This window comes from Haliotis cracherodii, unplaced genomic scaffold, assembly GCF_022045235.1.
Source record: "Haliotis cracherodii isolate W230 unplaced genomic scaffold, xgHalCrac1.p SCAF_21, whole genome shotgun sequence".
In the NCBI taxonomy this organism is placed as follows: Eukaryota; Metazoa; Mollusca; class Gastropoda; order Lepetellida; family Haliotidae; genus Haliotis; species Haliotis cracherodii.
This window is the reverse complement of record NW_027266277.1, coordinates 3,384,597-3,409,745: the sequence shown is the minus strand read 5'-3', so window position 1 is coordinate 3,409,745 and position 25,149 is coordinate 3,384,597. Positions and strand designations below refer to the sequence as shown.

The window sequence follows — 25,149 nt, the reverse complement described above, 5'->3', positions numbered from 1 at the left end:
TGCTGCTGTAACACAGAAACCAAGAATCTATAACATCTGATACGTCTCATGGCAACTCTCATTACGCCTGTTTCCTTATCATGTCTGTCCATGCTTCAGGGTCTGTATCTGCAGGAGGGACGTGTCCATACTTACATCGGGTTAGAGAGATTTTCAGCAAGCCATGCATGCTGTAAAACGCAACTATGCTTGTCATAAGAGGCGACTAACGGGATTGGGTGGTCAGGCTCGCTGACTTGGTTGATGCATGTCATTGATCCAAATTGCATGGATCGATGCTCATGATATTAATCACTGGATTGTCTGGTCCGAATTGATTATTTACAGATAGCCGTCATATAGCAGGAATATTGCTGAGTGCGGCATTAAACAACAAACCAAACCAAACACAAACCATACTTACAAAATATATGCAGCAGGTTTCTGTGAAATTTACTATTTATCTATCTATGGAGGGTTATTTGATCACATCTTTGAAAAAACAAAATACATATTTTTTTAACCATTTTTTAAATCAGTCAATAAGTAATTAATCTTGAATTAATATTTGTTCTCACTGCTTGTGACCCCTTTTCAGGTGTTCTGAGAAAGTTTTGGACTATTTACCCATGTAGTATTATGCATTCCACAAGAGTACCATTTTTTAAGCTTTCTTCTTGTCTAAAGCACTTGGTTTCAAACTAAAACAACAGGTATCTAACCTGCGGTTAGTCTACCTCAAACACTGTTGGGTTATCTCCGTACAAGTATCAGTTTTCCATTTATAGATTGACAGCCTATCTTAATTAAAAGTAAAAGATAAAACACTCTCTCCTTCTTCTTCAGTTTTGATAAAAGTCGCAAAAACAAGCAGTTTTAAAAAGACCCTGTACCACACCCCAATGGCTGTTCCTTGTTTAGGACCGACCAATCACCTTGAGTGTGTGTGACTTGAGGCTGCTCTCATTGGTGTAGCTGCGATGGCAGATGACACATTTGAACTGCTTGTTGGTCGCTTTCTTCACCTGGTCGTCATGGTTTCGTAGATGATGCTGCAGGTTGGACAACTGGGCAAATGCTCGGTCGCACCCATCTTGGTTACATCGATATGGTTTTTCTCCTGAAAACAAGATGAGATTTGTTAATCTTGCATTTGTTTGTTTGTTGTTCAACACTGCACTCAACAATATCCCAGCTATATGACAGCGGTCTGTAAATAATCTAGTCTGGACCAGGCAATCCAGTGATTGACATCATGAGCATTGATCCACTGGCTGTGCTGCCATCATTCAAAGACCTTGTGTTGTACTTTCAGATTTTGGTGCCAAACTAAAGTAAATATAACTTTGACAAATTTGAATGTGTTTTTATTTACCAATAATAATGCAGGATTTGGAGGAAATCATTTGGGGCTGACACGAAATGACGTATTCCAGTTTAAGCGGAAGGTAATGCCCAAAAGAATAAACAGAATCTTAACGATGTCTTGAGAATAAATAGACAAGTACGGTAAAAATTAATCATGAGAGCATATGGTTTTGTTTCCCTGTGTATTTGATAAGGTTGTAATTTGCAATCCATCTGTATTTGTTTATAAGTTTTCTACTGTACAATATGCCAAACAGCATCTATATGGCACCGGAGTACTATCTTACAATATACTACTGACGTAATACAGTTATATCATGGCTGTCTGCTTCATGTAGGAGTGTTTCAGTTATATCAAAGCTGTCTGCTTGATGTGGGAGTATTTCAGTTATATCATGGCTTGTCAGTTTGATGTGGGAGTATTTCAGTTATATCATGGCATGTCAGTTTGATGTGGGAGTATTTCAGTGATGTCATGGCTGTCTGCTTGATGTGGAAGTATTTCTGTTATATCAAAGCTGTCTACTTCATGTGGGGGTATTTCAGTTATATCATGGCGTGTTAGCTTGATGTGGGAGTATTTCAGTTATATCATGGCTGTCGGCTTCATGTGGGAGTATTTCAGTTACATCATGGCTGTCAGTTTGGTGTGGGGAGTATTTCAGTTATATCATGGCTGTCAGTTTGGCGTGGGAGTATTTCAGTTATATCATGGCTGTCAGTTTGGCGTGGGAGTATTTCAGTTACATCATGGCTGTCAGTTTGGTGTGGGGAGTATTTCAGTTATATCATGGCTGTCAGTTTGGCGTGGGAGTATTTCAGTTACATCATGGCTGTCAGTTTGGTGTGGGGAGTATTTCAGTTACATCATGGCTGTCAGTTTGGTGTGGGGAGTATTTCAGTTATATCATGGCTGTCAGTTTGGTGTGGGGAGTATTTCAGTTATATCATGGCGTGTTAGCTTGATGTGGGAGTATTTCAGTTACATCATGGCTGTCAGTTTGGTGTGGGGAGTATTTCAGTTACATCATGGCTGTCAGTTTGGCGTGGGAGTATTTCAGTTATATCATGGCTACCTGCTTGATGTGGGAGTATTTCAGTTATATCATGGCTGTCAGCTTGATGTGGGAGTATTAAACACATCATTGCTATTTGAAATCATCCGATATACTGAATATTAAAAAATGATATTGTGATATGTAACCAGGAAATGACGAACCTCAATTTACAGATATACTGGTAATACTGTGCACCCTTACTAGATAGGTCAAGATAAATCCATAAATGTGTTATGGATGTTTTTCCTCTTTGATGACACCATGTGCATGACTCTAGTTCTACAAAATCGAGAATCGCAGTCAGTATAAATCTGTTAAAGAACTCTGCACAGTGACTTCCAGTGCCTTGATGACTGGGCCCCAATGGTAGTGACCCACTCTACCTACAGCAAACCCCTGGACCATTCAGAATGCTTCAACAGATCAACAAGAAGACGAAGTCATCTATACCCCGCACACATTGTCCAATCTCAAGATTACATGGTATGAAGAGATGCTGTATAACATCTCCATAAATCTTTATACAAGGATCTGCTTTAGTAAGACTCTTATGATAAACAAAGGTTAGAATCATCTTCCAGTATGTGAAGGCAAAGAATATTTTGTATCCTTGAGCACTGCACAACCCACTCATTTAGAAGTTAGGTATTGTTTCAGCCTTTACAGAAATGAAACCCACTGCTTTCATTCACTTCAGGCAATGAGTCTCAAACTTGTAAAATTCATATAAAAAAACGAAAAATTCAGGGGTATTATAAATAGCCAAAGGCACTTATACACTACCGGTATATGGTGAATGTGTGTACCAAATTTCGTAAAGATATGTCTGAGAATTTTCGTATTTAGCTCCATAAATGAAACCCACTGCTTCCACTCAGTTCAAAGACTAAGTCAAAATTTCTAAAATTTCTATGAAATATATTAAAAATGCAGGGGAAACCTTAATAGCAAACAGCACATCTACATCATGTTGTGAATGTGTGTACCAGTTTCGTAAAGTTATCGCTTATGGTTTCCGAGTTCTACTCCGGGAACAAAATGTGACAGACAGATGGAGCCCGTTTCTATATCCTCCCCCAGCTTTGTTTGGGCGGGAGTTAAAAACTCACACAGCCAGGCCTTGGCAAGGACATCATACTAAAATAGAAGTTATTTCTGGCCAATCAGAAATTGTTTGTAAGGATGATGTGTTGTCACCAACTACTTCTACGGAATCAGTTGACAGTGATCACAACCTGTTCAAGTTGCAGCGGTAATTGCCACCAACAAAAGGTTAATCCCAGGTTGTGACACCTTGTACCAGGTTTGGTTACAGGGAATAATTGAGCCTTTTAGCATTCTTCTTTGAGTATTTCCAGACCATACTGCAGGAAATGAGAGCAACATTATCTAATTCACCAAATCAAAATGGGTTGGTTTGGACCCTTCTTTAATTGTTCTGTTTGAAAACAAACTTGTACTGTGGCCAACTTCCTGTGTCCCCGACAATCGAAGAGTGTGATTGGTTAGACCCTGTCTTGTGCCACTGCTATGGCTTGCCTTCTGCCAACTGAAGCCTCATAGGGCTTGACACTGTATCAATTCCATGACCACTAGCTGGAAGTTGTTCTCATTAAGTTCGGGAAACTAGATATTAAAACGTTAACTTTATTTGGTGGCCTATGGTTTTCTTCAAGGAGACTGTTGCCATGGACACAGGACATGGTAGTTGTACACAACAGTTAGCCAAGGATGGGCCAATGGTCTAAGGCACTGCAATTCTTGGTGTAGCCTGAACAGGGCATGATAGAGAGTCTTGATACAGACAGGACAGGGCATTATACATCTTGATACAGACAGGACAGGGCATGATACAGTCTTGATACATACAGGACAGGGCATTATACAGTCTTGATACAGACAGAACAGGGCATTATACATCTTGATACAGACAGGACAGGGCATTATACAGTCTTGATACAGACAGAACAGGGCATGATACAGTCTTGATACAGACAGGACAGGGCATTATACAGTCTTGATACAGACAGGACAGGGCATGATACAGTCTTGATACATACAGGACAGGGCATTATACAGTCTTGATACAGACAGAACAGGGTATTATACAGTCTTAATACAGACAGGACAGGGCATTATACAGTCTTAATACAGACAGGACAGGGCATTATACAGTCTTGATACAGACAGGACAGGGCATTATACAGTCTTGATACAGACAGAACAGGGTATTATACAGTCTTAATACAGACAGGACAGGGCATTATACAGTCTTGATACAGACAGGACAGGGCATTATACAGTCTTAATACAGACAGGACAGGGCATTATACAGTCTTGATACAGACAGAACAGGGTATTATACAGTCTTAATACAGACAGGACAGGGCATTATACAGTCTTGATACAGACAGGACAGGGCATTATACAGTCTTAATACAGACAGGACAGGGCATTATACAGTCTTGATACAGACAGAACAGGGCATTATACAGTCTTGATACAGACAGGGCAGGACTTAAAACAGTCTTGATACAGACAGGACAGGGCATTATACAGTCTTGATACAGACAGGACAGGGCATTATAGAGTCTTAATACAGACAGGACAGGGCATGATACAGTCTTGATACAGACAGGACAGGGCATTATACAGTCTTAATATAGGCAGGACAGGGCATTATACAGTCTTGATACAGGCAGGACAGGGCATTATACAGTCTTGATACAGACAGGACAGCTGATAGTCTTGATACAGACAGGACAGGGCATTATACAGTCTTAATACAGGCAGGACAGGGCATTATAGAGTCTTAATACAGGCAGGACAGGGCATTATAGAGTCTTAATACAGGCAGGACAGGGCATTATAGAGTCTTAATAAAGACAGGACAGGGCATTATATAGTCTTGATACAGACAGGACAGGGCATTATATAGAGTTTTGATACATGGCATTATACATACATTCTTGATACAGACAGGGCAAGGCATTAAACTCATGTTATGTTGTTCACAGTACCACCCGTAATTACTGTACAAATGTTCAGTGTATTGAGCCCCCTCTCACTCACATGAGAGGGGGTTTACGCTCGTCAGTGATGTAGAATTTAGCGGTTTAGTGTGTAATCTCATCAGAGACCATTCAAACCAACGACATCATGTTCAAATCCACAGTATCAAAGAAGATCAATTTGTCTCTGTAACAGTACCATAACCATGATGGATTGCCGTCACTGATCAAGGAGGCACAGATAAATCCAACATCATCCAGAACTGATGGACCGACCATTTTCTGCTTTTTAACATGAATGGCAATATGACTGCAATCTAGCCTTTACTTACGATAACAAAATACCACTAAAATAAGCTATGTGAGTTTAATTGGTTGCAATAATAGAATGAAAGAGAACCCAAAAGTGATTTTATTTTGCGGGAATGTATTGAGAAACACTAGGCATGAACGCTGCGACATTTGTGTCTGTCATAGTGCTTACTTGGGAATATTTAGTTTATGAAATACACTATAAACATTCTTGAAGTCATATATGATTTTCATTAACATCTGTGCAGAATGAGTTCATACCTTGTATTAATGTCAGTGTTGGAAACAGTGCTGTATTGTAGGCTAAATGCCCCATCTATTTTGAAAAAGTTTCATACACATATGGTCTTAATAAAAGGGTGGCCTTGATTACAACGGAGAATGCGGTATTCCATCAAAATAATAGGAACAAGGAAACTTCTGCTTCATAAACATGCTCCAGTAATTAGAATTTCTATATTTTCAAAAAAAAATATGTTTGAATTTACCAAAATATTTACATATGAAGGTACAATCCTAAGCTATTAACCTGTAATTAAATTACATCTGTGCATTCCATATTTTGTTTGGTATAAAAATGTTCAAAGAACATGCACTGAAATGTTCTATGACATTAATTTTAAATTGGAATTTAAAATATTTTCAATTTTTCAATTGTGATGGAAAGGGCACTATGAACATGGGATGAATTGATGGGAAGAGATGAGGGGGTGAGGGAGGATGCTATTGGGGGGTGAGGGAGGATGCTATTGGGGGACAAGGGAAGATGCTATTGGGGGTGAGGGAGGATGCTATTGGGGGGTGCTATTGGGGGGTGAGGGAGGATGCTATTGGGGGGTGAGGGAGGATGCTATTGGGGGGTGAGGGTGGATGATATTGGGGGGTGAGGCAGGATGCTATTGGGGGGTCAGAGAGGATGCTATTGGGGGGTGAGAGAGGATTCTATTGGGGGACGAGGGAAGATGCTATTGGGGGGTGAGGGTGGATGATATTGGGGGGTGAGGGTGGATGATATTGGGGGGTGAGGCAGGATGCTATTGGGGGGTCAGAGAGGATGCTATTGGGGGGTGAGGGAGGATGCTATTGGGGGACGAGGGAAGATGCTATTGGGGGGTGAGGGTGGATGATATTGGGGGGTGAGGCAGGATGCTATTGGGGGGTCAGAGAGGATGCTATTGGGGGGTGAGGGAGGATGCAATTGGGGGACGAGGGAAGATGCTATTGGGGGGTGAGGGAGGATGCTATTGGGGGGTGAGGGTGGATGATATTGGGGGGTGAGGCAGGATGCTATTGGGGGGTCAGAGAGGATGCTATTGGGGGGTGAGGGAGGATGCTATTAGGGGACGAGGGAAGATGCTATTGGGGGGTGAGGGAGGATGCTATTGGGGGACGAGGGAAGATGCTATTGGGGGGTGAGGGAGGATGCTATTGGGGGGTGAGGGAGGATGCTATTGGGGGACGAGGGAAGATGCTATTGGGAGACGAGGGAGGATGCTATTGGGGGGTGAGGGAGGATGCTATTGGGGGGTGAGGGAGGATGCTATTGGGGGACGAGGGAAGATGCTATTGGGGGACGAGGGAGGATGCTATTTGGGGGTGCTAGTGGGGGACGAGGGAGGATGCTATTGGGGGACGAGGGAGGATGCTAGTGGGGGACGAGGGAGGATGCTAGTGGGGGACGAGGGAGGATGCTAGTGGGGGGTGAGGGAGGATGCTAGTGGGGGGTGGGTGAGGGAGGATGCTAGTGGGGGACGAGGGAGGATGCTAGTGGGGGAGGAGGGAGGATGCTAGTGGGGGAGGAGGGAGGATGCTAGTGGGGGGTGAGGGAGGATGCTAGTGGGGGGTGAGGGAGGATGCTAGTGGGGGACGAGGGAGGATGCTAGTGGGGGACGAGGCAGGATGCTAGTGGGGGAGGAGGGAGGATGCTAGTTGGGGACGAGGGAGGATACTAGTGGGGGGTGAGGGAGGATGCTAGTGGGGGGTGAGGGAGGATGCTAGTGGGGGACGAGGGAGGATGCTAGTGGGGGGTGAGGGAGGATGCTAGTGGGGGGTGAGGGAGGATGCTAGTGGGGGGTGAGGGAGGATGCTAGTGGGGGACGAGGGAGGATGCTAGTGGGGGGTGGGTGAGGGAGGATGCTAGTGGGGGAGGAGGGAGGATGCTAGTGGGGGACGAGGGAGGATGCTAGTGGGGGGTGGGTGAGGGAGGATGCTAGTGGGGGACGAGGGAGGATGCTAGTGGGGGACGAGGGAGGATGCTAGTGGGGGGTGAGGTAGGATGCTATTGGGGGACGAGGGAGGATGCTAGTGGGGGACGAGGGAGGATGCTAGTGGGGGAGGAGGGAGGATGCTAGTGGGGGAGGAGGGAGGATGCTAGTGGGGGATGAGGGAGGATGCTATTGGGGGACGAGGGAGGATGCTAGTGGGGGACGAGGCAGGATGCTAGTGGGGGTGAGGGAGGATGCTAGTGGGGGACGAGGGAGGATGCTAGTGGGGGGTGGGTGAGGGAGGATGCTAGTGGGGGAGGAGGGAGGATGCTAGTGGGGGAGGAGGGAGGATGCTAGTGGGGGAGGAGGGAGGATGCTAGTGGGGGGTGGGTGAGGGAGGATGCTAGTGGGGGACGAGGGAGGATGCTAGTGGGGGAGGAGGGAGGATGCTAGTGGGGGGTGAGGTAGGATGCTATTGGGGGACGAGGGAGGATGCTAGTGGGGGACGAGGGAGGATGCTAGTGGGGGAGGAGGGAGGATGCTAGTGGGGGAGGAGGGAGGATGCTAGTGGGGGATGAGGGAGGATGCTATTGGGGGACGAGGGAGGATGCTAGTGGGGGACGAGGCAGGATGCTAGTTGGGGACGAGGGTGGAAATTAGTGGGGGACGAGGGAGGATGCTGGTGGGGGTCAAGGAGGATGCTGTTGGGGGACCAGGGAGGATGCTAGTGGGGGACCAGGGAGGAAGCTGGTGGGGTGAGGGAGGATGCTCTTGGGTAGGGGGGGGAAATGCTGGCGGGGGACAAGGAGTGGGTGGAGACAGGGTGTGAGGGAGGATGCTGGCGGGGGACAAGGGAGTATGCTGGCAGGGACAAGGGGTGGGTGGAGACAGGGTGTGAGGGAGGATGCTGGCGGGGGACAAGGGAGTATGCTGGCAGGGACAAGGGGTGGGTGGAGACAGGGTGTGAGGGAGGATGCTGGCGGGGGACAAGGGAGTATGCTGGCAGGGACAAGGGGTGGGTGGAGACAGGGTGTGAGGGAGGATGCTGGCAGGGGACAAGGGGTGGGTGGAGACAGGGTGTGAGTGAGGATGCTAAGGAGGGGTGAGGGAGACAGGATTCTGATGAAGGGTGAGGGGGGACAGCAGGGTGCTGATGTGTGTGTGTTGGGAGGGGGGAGTGATAGGAGGATATGGTGAGATAGCCAGGCAAGATTGGAACAACAGAAAGACAAAATCAGGAAAACAATTGCCCCCAAAACTACATGGGGCGAAAAGAACAGTTTTTGCATCAGCGTGGGTCAAACTGACCTGACCCAATTTGAGACTAGTATTGTGTAATAGGTTTGCTACTGAAATAAGCCACCAGCTGAGCGGTATCTAAAATAAGAATCAATACCTACAACACAGATGCATAATGTATTGGATCCTGATCCACACTATATGGACTCAGGGCCTGAAGAGTCCACTTTCACACTCAGCTCTCTTTCATGTAATTTGATTAAAGAGAAGCTGTTGAAAAATGCTGTAAATGGTTTTATAATGTCAAACCTGGTCAAACATGGCGAAAATATGTGAAAAATGTGTGCACTACACATGTAATGCATTAGTGAGCCAGATGTAATACAGCCAGAGACAGGCAGCGAGAGATGTCCTCATATGCATGTACCACACCACATATCTTGGACCATATGAGGGTGTTTGAGGGTTGTCATGAATAGCTATGTGTCAAATCTGGTTTATGGACTTCACACATACTGCAACATGGCAAAAGTCTGCACTACAGACTGTAGGGCTTGTGTACACTAGGATCTGCACTACAGACTGTATGGGCTTGTATACACTAGGATCTGCACTACAGACTGTATGGGCTTGTATACACTAGGATCTGCACTACAGACTGTATGGGCTTGTATACACTAGGATCTGCACTACAGACTGTATGGGCTTGTGTACACTAGGATCTGCACTACAGACTGTATGGGCTTGTATACACTAGGATCTGCACTACAGACTGTATGGGCTTGTATACACTAGGATCTGCACTACAGTCTGTATGGGCTTGCGTACACTAGGATCTGCACTACAGACTGTATGGGCTTGTATACACTAGGATCTGCACTACAGACTGTACGGGCTTGTATACACTAGGATCTGCACTACAGACTGTATGGGCTTGTGTACACTAGGATCTGCACTACATACTGTATGGGCTTGTATACACTAGGATCTGCATTACAGACTGTATGAGCTTGTATACACTGGGATCTGCACTACAGACTGTATGGGCTTGTATACACTAGGATCTGCACTACAGACTGTATGGGCTTGTATACACTAGGATCTGCACGACAGACTGTATGGGCTTGTATACACTAGGATCTGCATTACAGACTGTATGTGCTTGTATACACTAGGATCTGCACTACAGACTGTATGTGCTTGTATATACTGGGATCTGCACTACAGACTGTATGGGCTTGTATACACTAGGATCTGCACTACAGACTGTATGGGCTTGTGTACACTAGGGTCTGCACTACAGACTGTATGGGCTTGTGTACACTAGGGTCTGCACTACAGACTGTATGGGCTTGTTTAAGATGCAAATTAAATGTGTTCTTCTTTTCCATTAACAGTAAGTGAGTCAGTGAGTTGTTTTTCATGCTGGTTTTAGCTTCACACGTTGTAGAATCTAGCCTGGCGCTTGGCGCACCCAGCCTACACTATAACCACAAGGCTACTGTAATGCCCCTTGATGGTGGAAACATGTCATGCTCTTGAAGCATGCTCCTGTTCCAGTAATGCCCCTTGATGGTGGAAACATGTCATGCTCTTGAAGCATGCTCCTGTTCCAGTAATGCCCCTTGATGGTGGAAACATGTCATGCTCTTGAAGCATGCTCCTGTTCCAGTAATGCCCCTTGATGGTGGAAACATGTCATGCTCTTGAAGCATGCTCCTGTTCCAGTAATGACCCTTGATGGTGGAAACATGTCATGCTCTTGAAGCATGCTCCTGTTCCAGTAATGCCCCTTGATGGTGGAAACATGTCATGCTCTTGAAGCATGCTCCTGTTCCAGTAATGACCCTTGATGGTGGAAACATGTCATGCTCTTGAAGCATGCTCCTGTTCCAGTAATGACCCTGTCTGGCGCTCGGCATTAAGGGGCTAAAACAAGGACTGGTCGGCTCGGAGTCAGTATACTGTGTCTGAGTGGGGTATTCATGTTAAACTGCGGCATGGTATCTCAGTGTGCTAGCACTATAAATCGGCATCAGTCCGGACTAGTACAAGCAGCCACACACACACGTGCATGCACGTCGCTATGTAAGTGCAATAATCTTGGACGCGACGTTAAACCCCATTTCACCTCACCTCCAGTAATGACATAGGTGTCAGGGACTGCACATGGGTACCCCACTATCTACTGTTACAGCAGAGGATGGAAATAATTGCATGAAAAAGAACAATGGATGAGGAAGCCAGAAACACATATCAGCTTACAACTACAAGTTAGTTATGCAAGAACAAATACAAGATAATAGTTACATTCCGCTTGCAATGGTTTCCATTTCAGTAAGTTTTCAATCTTCGTCTTTTTTAGATTAAATTTTAATCACTATCATACGTTAAATCTGTATCTTTTTCGATATTGTACATGTTTAAATTCAATTTCTAATCATAAGTTCAAATACCATAACAATCAATTGTTGTGTATATACCATGGATCTACTCAGTATTACAGTATTACCTCTTGTTTATAACCTGGCAGGAATAGCTTTCTTACTGAGTGAGTAAGTGAGTATGGTTTTACGCCGCTTTTAGCAATATTCCAGCAATATCACGGCAGGGGACACCAGAAATGGGCTTCACACATTTTACCCGGGTCTTCGGCGTGACAAGCGAATGCTTAAATCACTAGGCTTCCCAACCGCCTATACTTTCTCTCTGAAATATGAATACACAATGTGTTTTGACTATTTCCAGAAGTTTTTGAAAGGGATCAATTCTTCACTTGGACTTTGTCTGAATGGCCCTTTGTACAATATTTGGACCAGGATACAATATTTGGACCAGAATAAAATATTTTGTCCTGGATACAATATTTGGTCCTGGATACAATATTTGGTCCAGGATACAATATTTGGTCCAGGATACAATATTTGGTCCTGGATACAATATTTGGTGCAGAATAAAATATTTGGTCCTGGATACAATATTTGGTCCTGGATAGAATATTTGGTCCAGGATAGAATATTTGGTCCAGGATAGAATATTTTGTCCTGGATAGAATATTTGGTCCAGCATACAATATTTGGTCTAGCATACAATATTGGGTCCACGATACAATATTGGGTCCAGCATGACTACAGGAATGATGCTTATGAGATAACAATAAATATACTGAACAGCAAAAGAAACATCACCATGGATGGATATATGAGAAATCATATTTCTGTAAACACTGTAAACATACTTTGAGACATATTAAAAAGATGAAACTTGGTCATTAAGGTTGAAATTAAAGTGTCAAATGTTCTTAAAGCGAAACACAACACTAGTCTCTGAGAAAATGGCATCACAAGTGTCCGCCATGTGCTTTGATGACTGCTGTGCATGGAATGGATGAGGCGGTTGATGAAGGCCATAGGCACTTCAGCCCACACTCTGAGGAACACCTGACGCAGTTCAGTCGGCCGTGGTCGGATGTCATTCAGCCGTCTTTGAATCTCGTCCCACTGCATGGTTCTGCTGCCATTCTGCTGGAGGAAGTCTCTTGTTGCTCTCACAGTGTGGGCATGGGCATTATCATGATGAAACTCGTGGTTGCAGCGACGTGCCAAATGAGGTATGGGGTGTGGTGTCAAGACTTGATCAATGTACCGAGCTGCTGTGACACCATTGCCTCTCCCTGGACAGATGTTCTGGAAGACCACAGGGCCGATTCTCTGTGCAAAGACTAATTCCACCCCACACCATGACCACCCCACGAGTCTCTCTCAAAAACACAAGCATCCGAATAACGTTCCCCACGATGTCGCCCGACTCTCTCTCTTTGCCATCTGCTGGAGGCGTCTGCTTGTCAATCGTCGACACACGGTGTCCGCACTAATGTGTCACTGGTGTGTTGCCATGGTCTGTCGAGCAGTTTCTGCAGCAGGAACAAAGCAATCTTGAAGATCCTGTTGCACAATCTCACGATCCTGACGTCGGGTGGTGACCCTTGGTCTTCCATTATGTGGTCAGTCATCTGTAGTGTTGGTGGTCTGGTACCGTTGCTGGAGCCGGTATGTAGTCCTTATGTGGACTTGAAATGTATAGGCTACTTGCCGGGCATTTTGTCCAGCTTACAATTGTCCAAGGGCTTGGTGTCGCTGATTTCTTGTCAATCTGGGCATGTGGTAGCAATTCAATAACGAATGAATGTTATCCGATCTGGGTGGATTTTTATAGGGCATGAAATGGGGGAACGCATAAGCATTTCAATTTACATTGAACACATGTGCATCGGGTTACCATGGCCGTTGCCGTGATGCATTTGGATAATCAGATTTATTGTCATCTGCTTTGTTTTTTGTCATCAAATTCCATTTCTCCGGACAAGGTAATGTTAAATTTTTGAAACTTTGTTAAATATTACCCAGTTATATAAATGACAACTGTTCAAGCAATGTTACTTGGGGTATGTTTCTTTTGCAGTTCAGTATAGTTTCAATTAAAGATTGTAGCTATAGCTACAAAAGCAGCAATTGCCAACATAACTTGAAATATGAAGCAGGGAAGATTTCTATTTACAGACTCTATTTAAGAAGACAATAATATTGTACGGCGAAGATCATCATGTTCCTCACCGATAAACAGAAAGTGGTTTTCATTCTCTACAAAGAATACAGTATGTTTTATCCGTAGGTGCATGTAAATATCTACCAGATTCAATATTGACAGAGCCGGAACTTAGTTATTGCAACCCTGAAACTTTTTTTTTGTTAATGCTGGAAGATAGAATTCAATATCAAATATGCTCCTACAGAAGGTGTAATTAGCAAACCAATGACTGTTTGTTACAGGAAGATAACAATTTGTCCATAGTTATTTACCATTAACCTATATGCTGGTTCTCCCATAATCTACTTCCTGCATCTAATCTATATTGTAGCTCTTTGCAGAGCGTCAATCAATTTACACCAATTCTTAACACGACGCTTCTGAAATTGTAAAGAGGGTATCTCCCATACTCTTCATGAACAAGACAGTTAGACGTTGATGATTTAACACCCAAAACAAGCTGACAAACATTAGCACATGTACAGATTCAAAGTCTTTATTTCTTACATGAGGAAGGAACTTTATCTACAGCCTATTTAAGGATGATGATAAAAAATACAAGCGTTAAAAACATTTACAAATTTTTTAATAATGATGAATCCCTCAAAAGAATCTGAACTCGGCAATGTTGGACAAGTACATTTTATGCACAGGTGGAAATTTCCCGCATATTCTCGCAATCCTCATGTTGATTACCTGTACCTTCTCTCCCAATACCGATTGTCATATCTCTCCCGCTTTTGGATGCGATCGTTCGGCCATCGCATTTACTGCATTGCCCAGCTACATCTATGGGGAACATCTCACTGTAGACACTCCCCTCTAAAAGATAACATTGTCCAATATACGACGTCATCAAGTTGCAAGTGCATGTTCGAATCTCCAGAAATGACGTCATGTTAGGACAATGGTTTATCATGAAATAAACCATGCTTTGTTTTTCATTTATTCCTTGTGATTTATTGCATAGCTATCTAAATTTCAGTACCATACATTAACAATGAAACAACTTTAGAGGCAAACATGTTAAAGAATAACCTTACAGGTCAGGGCTTAACATGTGAGAATTGGAACTGATCCACCATAAATGCAATTGTCACTTTATTGAAAAGTTGGTGAAGTCTGAAAATAGAAGATTTTTCATGGCTAATCATTTCAGTTGTTTTGAATACTCAAACTTTATACTGAAAGCAAACCCATGATCTTATGGCAACACTGTTAAGGCAGTTTGTGTTTAGCTTATTCATGGCTAAATAATCTGATACACCATTGCCACGACAGTAAGTGCTTGCCTCATTCATGGCTAAATAATCTGATACACCATTGCCACGACAGTATGTGCTTGCCTCATTCATGGCCAAATAATCTGATACACCATTGCCACGACAGTATGTGCTTGCCTCATTCATGGCCAAATAATCTGATACACCATTGACAGAACAGAATGTGCTTGCCTCATTCATGGCCAAATAATCTGATACACCATTGCCACGACAGTATGTGCTTGCCTCATTCATGGCCAAATAATCTGATACACCATTGACAGAACAGAATGTGCTTGCCTCATTCATGGCCAAATAATCTGATACACCACTGCCACGACAGTATGTGCTTGCCTCATTCATGGCCAAATAATCTGATACACCATTGCCACGACAGTATGTGCTTGCCTCATTCATGGCCAAATAATCTGATACACCATTGCCACGACAGTATGTGCTTGCCTCATTCATGGCCAAATAATCTGATACACCATTGCCACGACAGTATGTGCTTGCCTCATTCATGGCCAAATAATCTGATACACCATTGCCACGACAGTATGTGCTTGCCTCATTCATGGCTAAATAATCTGATACACCATTGACAGAACAGTATGTGCTTGCCTCATTCATGGCCAAATAATCTGATACACCATTGCCACGACAGTATGTGCTTGCCTTATTCATACCTAAATAATCTGATACACCATTGCCACGACAGTATGTGCTTGCCTTATTCATAACTAAATAATCTGATACACCATTGCCACGACAGTATGTGCTTGCCTCATTCATGGCCAAATAATCTGATACACCATTGCCAGGACAGTATGTGCTTGCCTCATTCATGGCTAAATAATCTGATACACCATTGCCACGACAGTATGTGCTTGCCTTATTCATAACTAAATAATCTGATATACCATTGACAGAACAGAATGTGCTTGCCTCATTCATGGCCAAATAATCTGATACACCATTGCCACGACAGTATGCGCTTGCCTTATACATGCCTAAATAATCTGATATACCATTGCCAGAACAGTATGTACTTGCCTGATTCATGGCCACCAAATAATCTGATACACCATTGCCAGGACAGTATGTGCTTGCCTGATTCATGGCCAAATAATCTGATACACCATTGCCAGGACAGTAATGGAATATGAATAAACAGCCTGTTATTACAATTTCCATGACTTTTTTAAACAGAAAGATGAATTTCAATGTTGTCTCATAGTCCACATCAACATAATTACAAAACATGAAGATATGAGATATTCTTTTGTTGCACTGTGTTTCCATAATCCGGTATAACAATACAGTATTCCACATCATTCCCCAAACTGCCGTATCATGCCCGTTCGGGCTGACTGGTGTCACGAAATGATGAGTATCACTGGAAATCAGAGAGAGCGTACCGTATTGTCACTGTGTTTGAAATTTTGTAATTGAACCCCACAGGCCATTGAAGCAAGTGAAAATATTCAAAATAATTGCCATTATAGTTTTTTCAATATAGGATTTCATCCAAATTGCCTGAGATTATAAATATTCCGTTCATTTATACGAGTTCTATTTATGATATATTATTTCTGTCCAATCTGCAAAAATGTAGGGGAGGGAAAGAGAACAGCCAAAAACAGCCAGGGCTTTGTATCATGCTGGAATATGTTTGGGTAAAAAACGTACATTTTGGAATTATAAAGGCCAAGTTTAATCAAGTTTGTCAAGACATTAACCTCATTACAAATGCATACAATCAATTGTCAGTTGATCAAATTAAAATTGCCTTCGGATAGATAAATGTTGCTTTAGGAAATTAAGAGAGACCAACGGCTCCGGTTTGACTCTCACAGTTCCACATAACAAGTAAAAAGTATGTAATTCACATATCCATAGACAGGGACGAGGTCGAAAGGTTCTTTTTCATTAAAATATCAAAGTACAAAAAACTGGAACTCATTTGTTTCGCCCAACTGCAGGCTACAGCTCCATGTCAAAAAGAATAAAAGCAACTTTTTTATTTGCGTTCAAGTTTGTTTCCAAATCTGAAGAGGGTACCACGTCAAAAGAGCATGCACATATTAACAAGTTTAATGTGAACTATACTGACACTTGGTTTCAGGGAACAGAAGATTACATTAGAAAATTCAATGAACACTGATTGCTATGGAATCTGTTCAGCTACATTGACATTCTCAGGCAATGTCACTTGGGAACTTAACCACTTGGTTTATATTCCATGTATTTTAAGGTTTATGTATACTAGATAATATATTGCCACATACAATATGTCAAGTTGTTTATTCTGTTATAGAATCTGCTAGTGTTTGTTTGCATGTTCATGGTGTTACGTTGTTGCCGAACACAATGTCAAGATAACTTGCAGGTCAAACTTGGTGAAATTGGTTATGTTTCACTCATAGTTTTTATGTGTGGTGTTATGTTCTTGTAAAATATAGATGTCATGGAAACATTATTCAGAAAGTTGGTAAAGTTGTAAAAAAACTGTTACCATTTCCGTTAGTTTGAATACTTTAAATTTATATTGTAGACACATAAAACATTTTAGTTACATTGCCAAGAAAGTTATGTTTACTTTTTAATATGTAAGGATAACAATTCTTTTATTCAACTTTTTTATTCAACAACCAATTTACTATTGAAAAGAAGCTGTCTCAATCGGGCTGGACCAGATGTTCTCTCAATTTGAAATAACCCCAGTCATTGTCAGCTAAAACAACAATGCTAATCCTGCATGTACTCCTGTTGATCTTAACAGTTTGTTGTCAATTAGAATTTATTCACTGGTTAATGAGAAGCTATGCTTAATTAGATTAACTCAATGTCATTAGATAATGGTAAACACAGACTTGTCATTATCAATCGTTCCAAGTTACTGAAACCGTTTTTTTCTGATTGGCCGAACAACTTGGAACAGACAGATGCGTAGAAAGAAGTGGAAACTTCTTCTGTTAAAGGGGCGGTCGGGTAGCCTAGTGGTTAAAGCGTTCGCTCGTCACGCCGAAGACCCCGGTTCGATTCCCGATATGGGTACAATGTGTGAAGCCCATTTCTGGTGTCCCCCGCCGTGATATTGCTGGAATATTGCTAAAAGCGGCGTAAAACATACTCACTCACTCACTCTTCTGTTAAATATTATGCTCCATCTGATCCAAACATTGTATGAAGCAACGTGAAAATTGAATTTTTGCCTCCTAACTCCACCTCTGTGTAATCCGGACCATGCCGTAAACTGGGTTTTATACTGCAATACATTTTTCAAATGATACATAGAGCAATATTTTTTTCTGTTCCTGTTGCTTAAATGGGTGGTTACAATGTCCTCTAGTACTGACATGACAAGTCCCTCTACCAAGTACTGACATGATAAATCCCTCTACCAAGTACTGACATGACAAATCCCTCTACCCAATACTGACATGACAAGTTCCACACCCAGTACTGACATGACAAGTTCTTCTAACCAGTACTGACATGACAAGCTCCACACCCCAGTACTGACATCACAAGTTCCACACCCCAGTACTTACATTACAAGTTCCTCTACCCAGTACTGACATGACATGACAAGTTCCTCTACCCAGTACTGACATGAAATGGCAAGTTCCTCTACCCAGTACTGACATAACAAGGTCCTCTACCCAGTACTGACATGACAAATCCCTCTACCCAATACTGACATGACAAGTCCCTCTACCCAGTACTGACATGACAAGTTCCACACCCCAGTACTGACATGACAAATTCTTCTAACCAGTACTGACATGACAAGTTCCACACCCAGTGCTGACATGACAAGTTCTTCTAACCAGTACTGACATGACAAGCTCCACACCCCAGTACTGACATCACAAGTTCCACACCCCAGTACTTACATTACAAGTTCCTCTACCCAGTACTGACATGACATGACAAGTTCCTCTACCCAGTACTGACATGACGTGACAAGTTCCACACCCCAGTACTTACATTACAAGTCCCTCTACCCAGTACTGACATGACAAGTTCCTCTACCCAGTACCGACATGACAAGGTCCTCTACCCAGTACTGACATGACAAGTTCTTCTACCCAGTACCGACATGACAAGGTCCTCTACCCAGTACTGACATGACATGACAAGTTCCTCTACCCAGTACTGACCTGACATGACAAATTCCTCTACCCAGTACTGACATGACATGACAAGTTCCTCTACCCACCTTGTGCTCCATTACGACACATTTCTTGTCACGCTATTGTCACTATCAAATTATCAAATCGACATAAAGAAATGTTTTCACCTAAATTAGATTATTCATTGTGAACTGGACACCCCTATCAACACATGCAGCGACTGCATGTTTTATGCATCCTCTGACATGTCACAGCAACCTCACTTTTACTAAACCTTCCCAAGCAATTAACAACTCAGAATGGCAATTCAAACAAATGTCACGACGCAACTACTAACCAATTACAGGTTAACAATATCCAACAAAGCATCACATGTATGTGTGCAGCATCCATGTTCGGTCCATTTGTGAAACATGCATTTGGTTGAGTGTTATTTGTATTTGTATACTCTCTATTTGTGCGTGTGTGTGTGTGTGTGTGTGTGTGTGTGCGTGTGCGTGTGCGTTTAACGCCACACTCAGCAATATCCCAGCTATATGACACCTTTTACGGTAGGCATGGGTTGCTAAAGACCTGTTCTAATGCGGAAATACACGGGATTTCAGTTATATGAGGGCCACTTATGATTTATCTTGTCTGGACCAGACAATCCAGTGATTGATATTATGAGCTACAATCCACGCCAAAAGGTACATCGACACACTGGGCACAGGTGGCACAGTCACCCAAGTCTCCACTGTAGACGCCGACACTGCAGCAGGGATAGCCATGATCAGGCGGCAGCAAAAACTCCAGAAAGCTGATGTAACGAGAGTTGCCATGAAACATATCAGATATTATTATACCTCCATGTTAAAATGATATCTGATTGGTCCACATGATCTTGATAAAATACCATGTCCCCGCCTTGGAAGGAAATAAATTTCTCAGAGGGAAGATAAATCACTTATACCCCACCAGGAGCAAGTCAGGCTGCATGTGGATTTCTAAGAAGCAGAACAAATCCCTCATACCCCGCTTCAAAACAAAAAGCTGCACACTTTTTCTGAGTCAAGGAAAGTCACGTGACATAGCACAAGTGAACCTCAGCTCAATTGAACAGCTGTTTTGTATCAATTTGTTTTAATTCTTTTACAATGTCAGTAAGATGAATTCGTTGCAGCAGGATCACTCGGGGTACATGGGGTTTATGTATCCCTCGTTTGTCTTTATACCACTTGCCTCCATGTACCCCGAGCGATCCTGCTACAACATTATAGTTTCTTAGTTTTCCCTGTTAAGGTGACTTCTGCAATAAAGTTCTGGCGATCATATAAGCCTGGTCCTCTGTTTTTGGGGGATTAGGGTGACACAAGCCCTGTCATCTAAAGTACCACAAATTTGCTGTGCAGAGTTGCGTCCCTTGGGCATGCCAGAAACCTATGATTGTGGGCTTGAATCCCGGTTTGCCGCGATTATGTTTCTAGATTTTTCAGCACCATGCCCCTTCTTGTTAGTTTCACCAAAGAGGTAAACGTCTGAGACCTGCATCACTCTTTAGTTGACATACCATGATTATAACTGTAACACTGTTAAAAGTGACATTAACCAAACTCACTCACTCACTCAATGACATCTGACCACCGGATTCATTTGGTGGTCCTTTACAACTAGATATAGAGTGCTGTGGACACATTCTAACAGGAATCAATGTCAAGGACTGTAGTTCACCAAATGTTGAATGTAAAGATAGCAAACGGCAGTGAGTGTCAGAGGGGTTCTTGTGTTGTTCAGGAATGGTTCCATAAGGTGATCAGATGGTATGACCTGACAACACGACAAGAATGTTTGCATAGTTTCTCCTGTAGTTTAACGTGCAATTTACCCATATGAAATGACCAAGAAGACCAGAAAAATGCTCTACTGACACAAAGGGGGCACGGGTGGCCCAGTCGTCTAAGGCGTTGTGTTTCAATGTTCAGAGTTGCATCCCTTGGGCACGGCAGAAATCTATGATATGAGAGAGCAGAGAATGAAAGAGAGGGAGATGAGATGAGAGAGTGAGTCAGCGAGTCTGACCACCAGATCCTGTTAGTTGCCTCTTACGATAGAGAGATGCAGTGAGACGAGATGAGACGAGATGAGATGAGATGAGACAAGACGAGACGGGACGAGACGAGGTTGAGTGAGATGACATATGCAGAACCATGTTTGATGAAGAGAATATCGCCCCAGGCAACAGAGTACAATGCAGGTCCATGTTTGACAAAAAGAATATCGCCCCAGACAACAGAGTACAAAGCAGGTCCATGGTCAATAAAGGAAATATCGCCCCAGACGATGGAGTACAATGCAGGTCCATGGTTGATAAAGGAAATATCACCCCTGGCAACAGAGTACAATGCAGGTCCATGATTAATAAAGGAAATATCACCCCAGATGATGGAGTACAATGCAGGTCCATGGCCGATAAAAGGAAATATCACCCCAGATGACAGGGTACAAAGCAGGTCCATGGTTGATAAAAGGAAATATCGCCCAAGACGACGGAGTACAATGCAGGTCCATGGCTGATAAAAGGAAATATCGCCCAAGATGATGGAGTACATGGCTGATAAAAGGAAATATTGCCCCAGACAAAGGAGTACAATGCAGGTCCATGGTTGATAAAAGGAAATATCGCCCAAGACGATGGAGTACAATGCAGGTCCATGGCTGATAAAAGGAAATATCGCCCCAGACGATGGAGTACAATGCTGGTCCATGCTTTATAAAAGGAAATATTGCCCCAGACGACGGAGTACAATGCAGGTCCCTGGCTGATAAAAGGAAATATCGCCCAAGATGATGGAGTACAATGCAGGTCCATGGCTGATAAAAGGAAATATCGCCCCAGATGACGGAGTACAATGCTGGTCCATGGCTGATAATAGGAAATATCGCCCCAGATGATGGAGTACAATGCAGGTCCATGGCTGATAAAAGGAAATATCACCCAAGATGATGGAGTACAATGCAGGTTCATGGCTGATAAAAGGAAATATCACCCCAGACGACAGAGTACAATGCAGGTCCATGGCTGATAAAAGGAAATATCACCCAAGATGATGGAGTACAATACAGGTTCATGGCTGATAAAAGGAAATATCACCCAAGATGATGGAGTACAATGCAGGTCCATGGCTGATAAAAGGAAATATGGCCCCAGATGCTGGGTTACAATCACACACAAGGCCAGCCATGTCATCCCTGTGTAGTAGTCCTGTGTCATACCAATGTACAGCAGATATACCTTGACATACCCTGAATATATCATGTAACAAAATGAGAACAAAAAACAGCTCTAACAGCATCAGTCTGTAATGAGTACTTCAAAGAATCAACTGAATGCAAAAAGTCATCTTTTCCTAAAGACATTCATAATTGACAAATTGCATTTTTTCCTCTATAAAAATGGATTCAAAAACTAACTTTCTTTATCCAAAAATACTTGAAAGCCTAAACAATCCCTGTCATTTAAAATCCATCATCTATCATTAAAGATTCATTAAGAACAAACTACGCACACATCTTCTACAGTCCAACCATATTTTAAAAAACTTTCCCAATTCATGCAACTTGTTCCCACAACATCATCCTCAAGAAGCCAAAAGGATTTAAAAAAGATCCTTAAAACTGTCTTTAGCCACATCCATTAAACATAAAGAAATAAAACTCATAGTGTCCTAATAAAGATTTCTGACTAAAGATTCATAAAGCCTCCATGTTAATCAATCAACTTAATAAAGAACTTGAAATCAATCATAAGCGAAATTGATATTTATTGAAATAGAGCATACCTAATCAATTATATAAAACATTTGCCAGAGAGATTTGTGGATTATGAATATGCTTACACACTCCTGTGTCCTAGGCAGCTTCCAGCTTATAATTCACCAAACGTCAAGAAACACCATAAATTGCTATTTCCTTTAAAAAATGTTAAACTGATAATAAGTAGCCTACAGCCCTTTACGCGCAGAATTCTAAATTTGTCTTTTTTTTATATTACGCAATTCTGATGTCAACGTGACCCAGCTCCTGTCAATTTCATGTAGAGTCTGTTTCAGAATTATTAACCAATAATAAAGTATACAGAGTACACAGACATAGGCATGTGGGTCTGTGTTATGACGGGCTCCCACTGCGGTTGCACACACGACAGGGAGAGAGGTGCATGCCCAGGTTGTGTTGGTCTGCAGTTGAGTTAGTCACTGGGCTGTTTTCATCGACACACAGCCGATGTGGGCGTTATGCAATAAGTAGCCACTACATTATACAGGATGCGAAGATGGGATTTAATTCTCATACTCTTGATAATTCTTCCATGCACACCTCCACATGCCCAATATATTAAAAAACAACAAAGCTTTCAATTCTGAGCCTCCCTGAAAGGAGTTATCCATCTTGCTCTTCAAAGAGTAAACATGTCTTGATGATGTCTATGTTGTGTGTGTGTGTGAGTGGGGGGGGGGGGGGGGGGTAGCCTTATGGTTGAAGCATTCGCTTGTCCCGTCGAACACCCAAGTTTGAATTCCCTCATGAGTACAATGTGTGAAGCCCATTTCTGATGTCCCCTGTGATATTGCTGGAATAGTGCTAAAAGTGGCATAAAACAATACTCATTCACTGCTATTATAGGTATGGTTAAAAGAATGCATCTGTCTACCATGTCAACACTTGTCCTGATGACAAGAACCCTGTTTACAATAATTATTGATCTACAGAATGATAAACATATTAACTATCCTATCATTAAAATATAACATGCATTATCTACAGTATAAGAACAGTACTTTTACTTCTAGGAGCATGTACATGGAAATATACTACAGAATAGTACACCAATATGTACCAATAATGGAAGTTGGTTAGAACCATCATAAAATCATACTCGCTCACTTACTCACTCTACCTTTGTAGTCATTTAAACATGTTTACATTGATGTAAGACTTCACTGGATGTGGAGATCGTTCACGTCAAGGGACTAATTCACCTGTGACTGAGCATCCATTATCTCAACTCTCACTGCCTACAGAAACGCTGCATGCTTGTCAATTTCTGCAGGTGCTTTCAACATAGGCCAGACATGAAGTTGGACATACCAGGAGTGAGCACTAAAACTCAACTGGTCCTTCTGACTGATATTCCAGGCCATTCAGACAAAGTGCTGTTGGCCAATCTGTCAGGGTTCAGACAATCAGGTGTTTTAGTGCGGCCGATCTGTCAGGGATCAGACAATCAGGTGCTTTAGTGTGGCCGATCTGTCAGGGTTCAGACAATCAGGTGTTTTTGTGTGGCCGATCTGTCAGGGTTCAGACAATCAGGTGTTTCAGTGAGGCTGATCTATCAGGGTTCAGACAATCAGGTGTTTTAGTGAGGCCAATCTGTCAGGGTTCAGACAATCAGGTGTTTTAGTGTGGCCGATCTGTCAGGGATCTGACAATCAGGTGTTTCAGTGTGGGGCCAATCTGTCAGGCTTCAGACAATCAGGTGTTTTTGTGTGGCCGATCTGTCAGGGTTCAGACAATCAGGTGTTTTAGTGTGGCCGATCTGTCAGGCTTCAGATAATCAGAGGTTTTAGTGTGGCCGATCTGTCAGGGTTCAGACAATCAGGTGTTTGAGTGTGGCCAATCTGTCAGGGTTCAGACAATCAGGTGTTTTAGTGTGGCCGATCTGTCAGGGTTCAGACAATCAGGTGTTTTAGTGTGGCCGATCTGTCAGGGTTCAGACAATCAGGTGTTTTAGTGTGGGCCGATCTGTCAGGGTTCAGACAATCAGATGTTTTAGTGAGGCCAATCTGTCAGGGTTCAGACAATCAGGTGTTTTAGTGTGGCCGATCTGTCAGGGATCTGACAATCAGGTGTTTCAGTGTGGGGCCAATCTGTCAGGGTTCAGACAATCGGGTGTTTTAGTTTGGCCGATCTGTCAGGGTTCAGACAATCAGGTGTTTGAGTGTGGCCGATCT

The 25,149-nt window shown here is 42.9% G+C and overlaps 1 protein-coding gene across 3 annotated transcripts in view; it reads right to left on the bottom strand.

Moving 5' to 3' along the window:
• The window catches only part of LOC139470695 (uncharacterized), a 176,886-nt gene that overhangs the window by 24,474 nt on the left and 127,263 nt on the right, over positions 1-25,149 (bottom strand). For all 3 annotated transcript variants that reach the window (XM_071252935.1, XM_071252937.1, XM_071252934.1), the window contains one exon: positions 915-1,099. In XM_071252935.1, the coding sequence (XP_071109036.1) occupies positions 915-1,099 (185 nt within the window). The remainder of the gene's footprint in view (positions 1-914; positions 1,100-25,149) is intronic.